The 12,263-nt window shown below is 55.1% G+C and overlaps 2 protein-coding genes across 3 annotated transcripts; one reads left to right on the plus strand and one right to left on the minus strand.

Annotated features, from left to right (window-relative positions):
- The first annotated feature begins 1,980 nt into the window (after positions 1–1,980).
- Positions 1,981–3,732, plus strand: COX7A1 (cytochrome c oxidase subunit 7A1). The gene is made up of 4 exons (XM_082677897.1): positions 1,981–2,193; positions 2,909–2,995; positions 3,120–3,204; positions 3,600–3,732. The coding sequence occupies exons 1-4, from the start codon at positions 1,996–1,998 to the stop codon at positions 3,653–3,655; spliced, it is 426 nt and encodes a 141-aa protein (XP_082534023.1). The 5' UTR covers positions 1,981–1,995; the 3' UTR covers positions 3,656–3,732.
- Positions 3,733–4,444: 712 nt separating this feature from the next.
- Positions 4,445–11,867, minus strand: CAPNS1 (calpain small subunit 1). Of its 2 annotated transcripts, none has more exons than XM_082676579.1 (11): positions 11,791–11,867; positions 10,764–10,981; positions 9,816–9,849; positions 9,447–9,536; positions 9,221–9,278; positions 9,059–9,123; positions 7,505–7,573; positions 7,325–7,403; positions 7,071–7,187; positions 5,126–5,184; positions 4,445–4,941 (listed from the first exon to the last, which is right to left on the minus strand). In XM_082676579.1, the coding sequence occupies exons 2-11, from the start codon at positions 10,961–10,963 to the stop codon at positions 4,915–4,917; spliced, it is 798 nt and encodes a 265-aa protein (XP_082532705.1). In that variant the 5' UTR covers positions 10,964–10,981; positions 11,791–11,867; the 3' UTR covers positions 4,445–4,914. The 2 variants fall into 2 exon arrangements, with proteins under 2 accessions (XP_082532705.1, XP_082532706.1); XM_082676580.1 differs by lacking the exon at positions 11,791–11,867 and having other exon boundaries at positions 10,764–10,833; positions 10,936–10,978.
- Positions 11,868–12,263: the final 396 nt, after the last annotated feature.

The following is a 12,263-nucleotide window of genomic DNA, read 5'->3' on the forward strand; positions in this document are numbered from 1 at the left end:
AAGTGAAGTCGGCTTGGACGATGGAGCAGGCGCCAGGGACTTGGAGCCTGAACCGTATGCATTCTCTCCTCCCACCACTCTCCACCTCCCTGAGACAGGCTCTTAGCTGCCTATTCTTCTGCCTCCTGGGGGCCTGGGCATAGGGAGGGTCAAGGTCCACCACACACATCCCATGGCCTCTGAGGGTAGGGCAGAGTGGCCCCTCCTCAGCTGGCACTCCACGGCACATTTAGCAGGTGACCCGGCAGGGGCGAGGGTCCTGCCCACCTTTGATCCAGGTTTCTGGCTCTTCTTGGAAGGGAAGTTGCATCACCCTGTAGGGAGCAAGCCCGTGGGAAGGAGAGATGCCTTGTTTGACTTCTCCACCTCTGGCCAGGGCACGAGTTGGTCCAGTGGCTGGTGGGGAGAGGAGGAGAACCCAGCAGCCAGCAGCCATGTGTGTACGCACACACAAAGTTGCAAGGCAGGTCCCCCAGGTGACTGTGAGAGTTTGTACTCACCCCAGGGTATCCCTTACTCTAGGGAGCATGACATTGTATAGTAAATTAAAAACACCATGACAGGTTAAGAGCAATCATGGAAAAAAGAAAAAAAGCTTTATATTTTAGTATTTTTAACAGCAATTTTTTTTCCTGCTGTTTGAACGAGAGATCCCACGTTTTCTTTTTGCACAAGGCCCCATAAATTAGGTAGCAGCCCAGCTTAGAAGGCACTCCTTCAGCCTTTCCAAACTTTCTGGTATCCAATTCTCAGAGCAGTTTCTATTTTCTTCCCTGAATACTGATCCTACATGACTGCAGATAACAGGGGACAGCTGGGTAAGTGAGCACATGTGCGGCCACTTCCCGGGGATGCCCAGAAATATCTAGATGACTAGAATCTAGGCGAAGCACTGAGGTCCTTCTTTGTTAAGTGGGTGGGAGCGACCAAGTTAGAGAACATTTGGGTTATATTGTATTTCCTTCAACGAATATTTATCAAATCTACCCATGCGGGACTTCCCTGGTGGCGCAGTGGTTAAGAACCTGCCTGCCAACGCAGGGGACACGGGTTCGAGCCCTGGTCCAGGAAGATCCCACGTGCCGCAGAGCAACTAAGCCAGTGCACCACAACTACTGAGCCCATGAGCCACAACTACTGAGCCCATGTGCCTAGAGCCCGTGCTCCGCAACAAGAGAAGCCACCGCAATGAGAAGCCCACGCACCGCAACGAAGCGTAGCCCCCTCTCCGCAACTAGAGAAAGCCCCTGCGCAGCAACAAAGACCCAACGCAGCCAAAAAAAAAAAAAAAAAAAAAATCCACCCATGCGCCAGGTGCTGGGGATGCAGTGGAGTCTAAAGTCAACAGATAGATAAATAGAGCAACTACACCGTTTTCCAGGGTGAAGAACTGAGTGCGGAGGTGGGGGTAAGATATGAATGAAGAAGCAAAGATGGTGGCTATGCGGCGGAGTCATTTTGTGTGCATGTTTAACCTCTGCAGAGTCAGCTACATGGATTCACAATAAACCAAGAGAGATAATGAAAAATAACTATTTAAACAAGGAAAATTATCCTGCCTCTCATTCCACTCAGTGAGGAAGCAGCATATGCCCCCGTGAGTATGAGATACGGGCGTAATCTACTTCCTTGGTTCCCATCACTCACCTGGATGAGGTGTGAGTTGAGTGCATTTTCCATACTACATGGTCCCTAAACCCAAAATGAATATATACGTTTAGCCAAAGCCACAGCAATCTGTTTCAACATGGGAGGAAAAAGGACCGCACTTGACATAATGAAAGATGGTATCTTACCTTCCTTTACTCGCTCTCCAACGTCAGTCGGATAGGGAGAGATCCGAGGGACCCGACGGAGGACTTGCACTTGCCCCACGCCGATATCACCGCAGAAACAACCCAAAAATGAATTCTCTGGAACCGCTTTCCTCTCCACGCGGACCAACAGAATTCCGAGATGAGTAACAGATGGGTGCTCCAACCATTTGGCGCTGGGATGCGGGGATGGGGTTGCAGCGTCTTCTCCGCCCACCTATTGGACGAATCGGAAAGCGGCCGCCGGGACCTCGCTGTCCTGGGGCTCACCGAGGGCGTGGCCTGGGACTCCCCCGGAGGGGAGGGCACCGTCTGTCCTTGGGCGGAGAGGGGAGGTGACTCCGGCCGAAGAGGAGGACGCAGGATGAGGGCCCTGCGGGTGAGGGCCACCATGGGTCGGGCTGGGGCCCCCAACCCGGAAGCCCTCGCCCCTATACGAGACTCCCCAAACATTCCGGGATCTGGGGACTTGGAACGTGAGCCCCCTTCAGGGCTCGAGACTCCCTCCTAATAAGCCTGGGGCCCCCTCCCCCCAGCTCCCAGTCCAACAGCTTCTGAGACAGCCGGGGACCCGTTAACATGGCCCAAAGCCCCGAGTCTGAACTTCTCCCCTTCATCCAGGGCTCCCGTAATACCTCGGGACTTAGGCACCGGGAACGTAACACCCCTTCCCCGCCGCCGAAGCTCTCGGGCAGCCGGGAAATCCCCCAGGCACTCCAGCTCCAGTCCTGACGTTCCCGGCACCTGAGCTCCTCCCATTAACCCAGGAGACTGCAAAAAACCTCTCCGGGACTTGGGCCCGCAGAACATAGTCTCCCTTCTGGGTCCAATCCTCTTCCAATAGTACCTCTAGGCAGCCTGATAACCTCCAAGCCAGACCCTCTAGGCACGAATCCCCTTCTTCTGGGCCTTTCTTGACAGGACACCCTCCCCCACTCTTGCTGCCAGTTCGGATCTTGCCTTTGAGACGCTCCCAAGGGACAGGACCGTCCCCGAGTCAGAGCCTCGGAAAGTCCGACACCCTCTCCCCAGCGGGACCTCCTCCGGGACACCCTTCCAGGCGCCTCCAATACCCAGCCATCCCCTCTCCACAGGTCTCCCAGGCACTGGTGCGCTCCTTTAGCTCAACCGCCCGGAACCGCTTCGAGAACCGAGTGGCTGAGAAACAGAAACTCTTCCAGGTAGGCGGGGCGGGGGGAGTACCCGGGGCCGCCTGCTTGGTCCTGAAGACGAGTTGGGGGAGGCAGGGGCTTAAGGTCTACCGAGTAGGCAGCGCCTTTCCAATCGTTTACCCCCAACATCCAGGCGGACAATGACCTCCCGGTGCACTTGAAGGGCGGTCTAACCGACAACATCCTGTATCGAGTGACTATGGCTCTGTGCCTGGGAGGTGAGTGCAGGGCCCGGCTCAGCCTGAACTGCGGGAGGGAGCGGGACTCGAGATGGAGAGGGGAAGGGGCTGGCTCCAGCGCTGGGGTTTTGGGAGGGGATTGGGTTCTGAGCTGGTGTGGGACGGTATGGGGCTCTGGGCTGGCAAATAGGAAGCACCCTAGGGCTTGGGCTTCTGTCCCAGGAGGGCGGCTGGGCTAGTGATGGGTCTGGGGAGAAAGCCCAAAGCCCGGTCTGGATCAAGGTCCAGCATTTCCCCAGTTGAAGTGCAGTTTGGGAAGGGAGCTGGAGCCTGAAGTAGGGCTGGGATCCAGGATGGTGACTGGGGAGTCTGCAGGGGGCTCAGGGAGGGAACTAGGGTCTCATTCTGTATCCCCCCCCACACTCCCTCCCTAGGCACTGTCTACGGCCTGTACTGCCTTGGCTGGGCCTCCTTCCCTCAAAAGAAGTGAAACCAAGAAGTCTGCAGGACCTGAACAAGCATCAATAAATGTGCTGGCTTCTTGGGGAAGCCAGCCCGGCTCTGTCCTCCGTGTGTGTACCTCCCAGCCTTCCACCAACAAGTGATCTCTGCCCTGTGGACAGACCATTGCCCCAGCCCTGAGTCTCCGACGCTAGACCAGGGCTATCCCTAGGGTGTCGCTGCCTCTCAGCCCTCCCAGCACCCCTGGGCTGCCCCTCAGGGCCTGGGGACCTGGAATGGGACAGGGGGTTTGTATCCTGGGAGAGCAGCCCCTCTCCCTGCAGAGGCCAGAGGGTGGGAAGGAAGATGCTGAGCATAACGTATGACACACAGAGGCAGAGGCAAGTGAGGACAGACTCACTCAAGCACAGAAGCTGAGAGGGGCAAACATGGCCTTGGGGGACAGAGCCAGGGGTAGCACTAAGACTTCCCACCAGCATGGCTCTTGGAGCAGAAGCAGAGATGGTCCAGGCTTCTAGTCTTGGCCTCCACAGGCTCTGTGAGAGATCTCAGCTATGAGGCTACAGGGACTTCCCTGGTGGTCCAGTGGTTAAGGCTCCGCGCTTCCAACGCATGGGGCGCAGGTTCAATCCTGGGTAAGGGAACTAAGATCCCACATGCAGCGGGGCCAAAAAAACCCCAAAAAGAATGAGGTTACAGCTCAACTGGGATCCAGAATTTGAAAAAAGACCAGGACTATAAGACAGGCGGAGACAGACTCCCTCTGCCCCAAACAGAGCCAGAGACACCCCTCAACTCTCAGAATAGGAGGCAGATCTCAGAGAGAGCAGCAACTAGGGTGCATTTATTTCCTCCTGGACCCGGCAGGCTGGGAGCAGAATACAGACAAAGGCACTGGGGCATGTGGCCTGTTGTGGCCTGGAGTTCAGCTGCCTGGGTGGTAACTGAATGGGTGTGCCAGGGTGTGTAGGGACTGGAGTGATCCTCCCAGAACTGAGAGAAGGGCCCTTGGGGTGTGCAAGCAACACAAACATTGGGCTTGGCACAGAAGCAAGTAGATATGGAGTAGATGTGAGATGGGTGTGCTGGGGCGGGGTGTGTTGAAGCATGTTGGGCCCTGGCTGTTGACTGAGAATCCGGGTGCCAAGGGCTGGGAGAACAGAAAGGCCTGTGGGTCAGCAGGAGCCATGAAGATGTGACTGCAAACAGGATCAACCCTGGGGGAGACTGAAGAGTCCAAGGTGACTCCTACAGCAAGGCGATGAGGGGCAGGTCTGGGACTCCCGTTCAGGAATACATGGTCAGCTGTAGCCACTGGGGAGAGGAAGGCACCAAGAGTGAGGATCAGGGAACCTAAGAATACCAGCAGCCCTTCTCTGCCCTCACCCAGGGGTCACTGGGAAAATAGGAGGGAGGGAGCCCCAGCCCAGAGCTGGTACAGGGGACTGAGGGGAGGGGCCCCCTGCTAGGATCCCACATCCCAGGATGGGGTTCTTACCTCCTGGATGTTCACCTGGATTTGTCCAGTGCCATCTTTGTCAAGAGATTTAAAGGCACCTGGAGAAAGGAAGGGTTGGAGGGATTGGCTTTTAGGATAAAAATATATTAATATATGGGATGACAATAATAATGGCTAGTACTCTGTGCCAAGCAATGTATAAAGCGCTTTCCGTGTATGAACTCATTTAATCCGATTCTGTGAGATAAGTGTCATTTAAAAATAAGGCACAGAGGGATTTCCCTGGTGGTCCAGTGGGTAACACTCCACACTCTCAATGCAGGGGGCCCGGGTTCAATCCCTGGTTCGGGAGCTAGATCCCGCATGCATGCCACAACTAAGAAGTCCACATGCCGCAACTAAAAAAAAAAAAAGATCCTGCATGCCACAACAAAGATCCCACGTGCCACAACTAAGACCCAGCGCAGCCAAAATAAATATTTTTTTAAAAAATGAAAAAAAAATAAGGCACAGAGAAGTGCAGTTATGTGCCCCATGTCACACAGTGTAAAAGTCAGAAAAATGGTATTGGAACCCAGACTGCTACCCACCTCAGTAATGAGCTCCATATCCTGACCTGCATGCCCCCCATCACCCCTCTGCCCAAGCCCCAGCCTCCCACCGACCGGCTCCACACGGTTCCAGCCTAAGGGGGCTACCGGAAGGAGGCGCTGCACTTCCTGCTCCTACAGCCTCGTGTGGTCCCCACTCCTGCCCTGAAACTTGACTCCATGTTCCTCACTCACAGCCAAACCTGTAGGCAAACAGGCTCCCATACTGTCTTTGTGGCTTCTCTGTCACTCACCACTCAGTTACCACCCTCAAGGGCCCACTCGCCTGGTACCCCGGAAGCTGCACTCACTGCTGGCCCTCTTGCTGGTAAATCCAAGGCCATTTCTTGGGCCCTCTCATACATGACTTTTGGCATCATCTGCCCTATTGTCCTCTCCCACCTTCCCTTCATGTGCCCGACACACCTACCCCTTTTCCTCTCCCCAGGCTCTTAATGCATTGTCTTCCCTGGGCTCTTGGGACACCGGGAGATCTTCCTAAAGTTAAACCTGAGACCCTGTCATTCCCCTGCCTGGACCCTGTCCACTGTCCCCAGTAGAGTCTGAGCACCCCTGAACTTGGCATTCACAGCCTGCACAGCCTGACCAGGCCCATTACTCCTGCCTCCTTTTATGCAACTCTCAGACAAATCTGAGTTCAAATTCTAGCTTTGCAACTTCCTAGCTAAGTGGCTGTGAGCAAGAAATTTTGCCTCCTTGAACCCTAGGTTCCTCCTCCAGAAAATGGGGACAATAATTCCCACTTCGCAGGGCTGTCTTAAGGATTCAGTGCGTTAATGTTCACAAGAGACCGCATGATCCAGCCCCTACTGACCCCTCCCAGCCTTATGTCTCCCCATCCCACCCCCTTCCTAAAATGTTTAGCACTCTGAACCAAGTCCAACGAAAATCATCCAAAGCACCATCTACTCTTTCCTTTCTAGGCCTTCGCACAGGCTGTTCCCGCTGCAACACTCGTCCCCACCCTCTCACTCCTCCTCATCCATCAGGTCTCAACTCACATGTGCCCTCCCTCCTCCAGGAAGCCCTCCTTGACCCCTTAAGCTGCATCAGGTGCCTTGTTAGGGTTGAATAGCTGTGAGAGCTCCCCCAGTCACAAATCTAAACCCAATCTGCCCTGAGCTTCCCCCTCACAGCCCTCATCACTCTGCCTAGGCTTCCCCGATCCCAGCCGTAACCACTGTGAGCTGTCACTGTCTGGGAATTTGCCTCTCCTCCTCTGGACTGTGAGCAACATGCGGGCAGAAACTAGGGCTATTTCAGTCGCTGCTGTGCCCCTAACATTGCCCACCTCAGGGTCAGGCTCAAAGGAGGCTTGGCGGATGGAAGTTGGACAAATCCCCACCCAGGAAGAGAGCTGGGGTGTCACTCACGGAACATGGCATCCAGTCTGACCAGGCAGCTGATGAAGTTGTCAAAATCCATGTTCCCTTCCTCATCTGAGTAGCGTCGGATGATCATGTTGTAGAGATGCTCATTCAGGTGGAATCCTGAGAACGACTGTCTCTCAGGTGCGGGGGCCACATAGCCCAGCCCTCCCAGCCCCAGGATTCAGGCTCAGCCCAGCTCAGTGGGGGCTGCCTCACCAGTCCCACCCCCAGCCCCATCACGTTCCCGCCAGCCACACCTGCTGCCTCAAAGGCCCCTGGGAGTTCACTGCTGCCAATGGTCCCTGAACAGTCAATGTCAAACTGTTTGTATATGGTCTGTGGGGACAAGGAGGTCAGGGTTCAACTAAGCATCATGGGGCATGGCATCTCCATGGCTTGGGGGTCTTTGTGCTAGGAGTTTCAGAGGCTGCACACACCTGCCACTTTTTGATGTTGTTCCACAAGTACTTGAATTCCTCGAAGCCCAGCTTGCCGGTCGTGTCACTCTGGTGAGAGGGTGTTAAGAATAAATGTACCCAGATACGTGCACTGTGTACATGATGAGGATAATGGCCAAGCAGGGGAACCTGGGCTAAAACCCCAGCTCCCATCCCACCCTAGTCATGTCACCTTGGGTGTGGCTTCATTGTTCATTTTGCCATACTTACTTTAGTCTATATTTCTAAATATAGACTATTTTAGTCTATATTTCAAAATAGAGACACTTTAAACATAACCACGGGGAACTCCTCATTTATAAAATTCTTCAACAGTAATTCAATGTTATAAATGTTAGGACATGTAAAAAACAAGGGTATCTTAGAACTCTAAGGAAATAAGGGATAAGAGTAAATACCTGCTGGGTTTCTGATAAAAAGTGAATGAGGGGCTTCCCTGGTGGCGCAGTTGTTAAGAATCCGCCTGACAATGCAGGGGACATGGCTTCGAGCCCTGGTCTGGGAAGATCCCACACGCTGTAGAGCAACTAAGCCCGTGCGCCACAACTACTGAGCCTGAGCTCTAGAGCCCGCGAGCCACAACTACTGAGCCCGCGTGCCACACTACTGAAGCCCTCGCGCCTAGAGCCCGTGCTCCGCAACAAGAGAAGCCACCGCAATGAGAAGCCCATGCACCACAACGAAGAGTAGCCCCCGCTTGCGGCAACTAGAGAAAGCCCACGCGCAGCAACGAAGACCCAACGCAGCCAAAAAATAAATAAGTAAATAAAAATAAATAAATAAAAGTGAATGAGAGGGCTGTATATTGGTATAAAGCCCTTAGCTCAGGGGTTGGCACTTAATAAATTCTCAATAAATAGCAACAATGGCCAAGACTTATCAAATGACCAAGTACACGTCAGATAGTGCTAAGCTTCTCAGGAACAACACTTTTGTCACTAAATCCTCAAGACACCAGTCCCACCAGTATTATACCCCAGTGACAGAGAAACAGATTCAGAGCTGAAAAATCAACCTGGGTGAGATCATGGTAACAGTTAGCATGTACAGACCGCTTATGTGCTATGTACTGTGCTAAACCTTTTGCATGTAACTCCAATTTGTTATCACCATTATCATTCACCCGATTTTACAGAGAGGCAAACTGACGCACAGAGAGGCTCAGTAACCTTGCTAAGGGCAGAGCTGGATTTGGTTAACCCTATGCAACATGTTATGACAGCTGTTATTATGTATTGCCGCATGTCCAAGGTGGGTGTGTGTTGTGATATATACATGTCTACATCTGTGGATATGAAAGCTACACACTGACCGCCCAAATCATGCTCTCAGAAAATCCCCTCTTGGGAATTCCCTGGCAGTCCAGTGGTTAGGACTCCTTGCTCTCACTGCCGAGGGCCCGGGTTCAATCCCTGGTTGGGGAACCAAGATCCCACAAACCATGCAGCACAGCCAAAAAAAAAAAAAGAAAGAAAAGCAAAAAAGAAAATCCCCTCTTCACCAAGGCCTCCGCCAGACTGCCCTCAAGGATACATCCATAACAGCCACCATGCTGCGACATGTGTCAATGCCAAAACCATCAGTCTTCAGATCAGGATCTGTGGGATGCAGGTTGAAAGTCAGAGGCCAGAGATCACAGCTACCCCAGTCGCCACGCCTCTAAACCTGCCCTGTGTGTTGACCCCAGTCACTCACGTCGGGTCACGACTTTGTTGAGAATGTTCATGAGTTCTGTGGCACTGACCTCCATGTCCTAGGGGGAGAAGTTAGGAATGGGTCAGGGGTGACTGAAAGGGGTCTGGGCATGTCATGAAGGAGGATGGGAACTTTGGGATTGCCATGGTCGAATGCACATGTAAAGAGCATCCAGAGGGAAGGCATGGAAGGGTGAGGACACTTCTGGGGGCCCCAGGTTACTTACCTCTCCAGCCAGCTGGGCAAAGAGCCTCCGGAACTGCCGGACCTCCTCACTCTCATTGGCCTCGATGTTGGAGTAATGGGTGCGAGGGGGCTGCAGAGGGAGGAGATCTCAGAGCAGGTATGGGGAGGGGTGCCCTGGCCAGGACAGCCTTAGGTGGGAAAGTCAGAGTGGGCTGGGTGGCTGAGTGACTAATGAATGAGAGGTGGTCAATGAATAGGGAGTGGATATAGCTAAGTTTAAGGATGTTACAAGGGAGAGACTAAATGAGATAAATTTCATAAGGAGAAGTGTGGGGCTTCTTCAAAGGGGCAATGATGGGTCCTTGTCCCTTTGAAGAAGAGGGGTCTCCGATTGTGAAGGGTGGCTTACCGGGGGCTCTGGGTTGTACTGCGCAGCCGCCTCACTGAAGGGAAACAAGGGGCAGTTAGTGCCAGGGGGCGGGGCCTCCAACGGGCAGCACCAGCGCCCACACCCCAAGCCCCCAACCCCCAGCTCGCCGCCCTACCTACCTGTTCCCTCTGCCCGCCTCATCAGTCCTTGTCCTCCCCTGTCCCTATCCTCGCTGCCCTGGTTGTGTCCCCACGGTAGGACCCCCTCTTGCCAGGGCACACCCACGCGATGGCAGATTTCTCAAAAGACGGGAGCTCATTTCATAGAAGCTCGGCCCCAGCTTCCCGGGGCCCCACCCTCCTGGGTTCCACCTGTCTAGGAACCTGCTCCATCGCCACGGCTTCTGAACACTTGTGTCTTCCCAAGATCCCACCCCAGCTCCATTAGTTCTCACCCCTTTAAGGGATCACACTCAGTGGCCAAGACTAACGAGGCCCCTACCGACGTCCTGCCCTACCTCCACCAGGACATTTTTCTAATTTAACCAGCCAGTTCCCAGCCAGGCCCTGCCCCTTCAAGGCCATTTCCCCTGTCCCATTACGGTTAGACCTCTTCTGGGCACACCTCATTGACCCACCTACGAGGGCCACGCCGCGCCCATAAGGCTAGCCGTGCCCCCATGAAGTGATACCCAGCCTCACTGGCTCCGCCCCCTTAACGTTTGTCTCCAGGTTAGCGGAAGTAGGCCGCGCCAGCCCCATTAAGCTCCACCTCCCAAAGCCCATCAGATTGTCCCCACAAGACTACCCCCATGTCAAGCCCCGCCCCCATGAACTCATTACGGTCGGCCCCCTCAAGGCGGGTCTCCTAGCCCAGTCCCGGCCCAGCCTAATTAAGGTTCCTGGTCAGTGTCCAGGTTACCCCACTCTATTCTGGCTGGACAAGCCTCTTCCTCCAGGCCCCGCCCCTCCTCAGGCCCCGCCTTACCTAATGGCGCTAATGACCCCGCCCAGGATGCGCATGGCAGTTCCGCCACCGCCACCGCCGCCGCCGCCTCCTCCTCCGCCGCCGCCGCCGCCGCCGCCGCCGCTGATCAGGCCTCCGAGCACATTCCCTAGGCCCCCGCCCAGGCCCCCACCTCCCCCGCCGCCTCCTCCACCCTTCAGGAACGAGTTAACCAGGAACATGGCTGTGACTCAAGATTCCTGAGGAGGGAAAAGGGGTCAGGTGGCTGTCTCGTCCCTGAGCCCGCCCCTTCCCCCAAAGAAATACGCATTTCTGACTGCTGGACTTGGGGGAGTGATATGAAGCCGCTAGGCGGAGACCTGTCCTCCGGCTGCGGCTTGAGGGTCCATTCGGGATGGGGTCTGGGCTTCTGGGGGAAGGGTCCGCGTCTGGCTTGAAGGACTCTGGGCTGAGTCTACGCATAGGCATCATTAAGCACCAGACAGCGGCCAGGTCAAGTGGGGTTCTCGAGATGGGGGCCCCAAGCTGACTCTCGAATCTGAGATCCAGAGCCCTAAGACTGATTTAGGGGTTTGGGGTGGGTCGGGAGCGTGGATCAGAAATTCTCCGCCTGGAGGCTCCTGGAGCAGAGTTTAGTAAATCCAGAATGTGGGCTTGAGGGTTTAGGTACAACCAGCAGCGGGATTAGTCTCATCGCTGTGTCTATGGGTTCGGGTCTAAGATATTGAGTGTGAGCCCCGGGGCCCGGGATACCGGAGTCCCCGTTTGAATTGAGAGCACGGATCCAGGATCGTAGTCCTGGAGGCCACACCCAGGGCTGAATTTACGGGGTACCTCTCAAATCCATGGGCTTCTATTTTAGATCCTGAGAGGGAGGGTGGAAGAGTCCCCGGGGCGGGATAACTAGGGCCGGACAGATCAGGGGGTTCGAATCCGAGATCGTGGGTGTGGTGGACCCCTGAGGACAAGATTTGAGCATCTTTTCGGGTCTGGAGGCCTCCAGGGCCGGGTTTACAGAGTGCAGGGGGAGTCCGGACTGGGCGCTCACCGCCTCGCTCGCGCGTCGGCCGGTCCGCTAGTCTGTGCTGCTCTGGGGCCTCCTGCTGCGTCCGGCTCCTCAGGGAGGGGCGGGTGACTCAGGCGGAAGAGGCCGGATTAGGCACTTGCGGGGCGGCCCAGCGGCATCCGCACGGTCCTAGAGCCGACATTGAAACTGCGCGTGTGCCTGCGGGCCCCGCCTTCTGTAATGGGGTGCGGCCGCCCAGGCTCAGTCCTGCGTTTCCGGTGCTTAGCGTTCCGACACCGCCCTGACTTAAAAGAGCTGAGATTTTCCCCTGCACTTATTGGTTCCAGGTGCAGGCGCCCGGGGACGAGAACTTCGAGGTGACTTGAGGACTCGTCGTGCCCAAGGTCACCCCCTAGTGTTGTAGTGTGAATGTTCGCCCCAAAATCAGCCTCCACCCAATCACAGATGTGGTTTTCGGTCTCCTCGGAAAGGAACTCTTGGGACTCTTGGCACTT

The sequence above is a fragment of the Grampus griseus genome, assembly GCF_964374135.1.
Source record: "Grampus griseus genome assembly, chromosome: 19".
Classification (NCBI taxonomy): domain Eukaryota; kingdom Metazoa; phylum Chordata; class Mammalia; order Artiodactyla; family Delphinidae; genus Grampus; species Grampus griseus.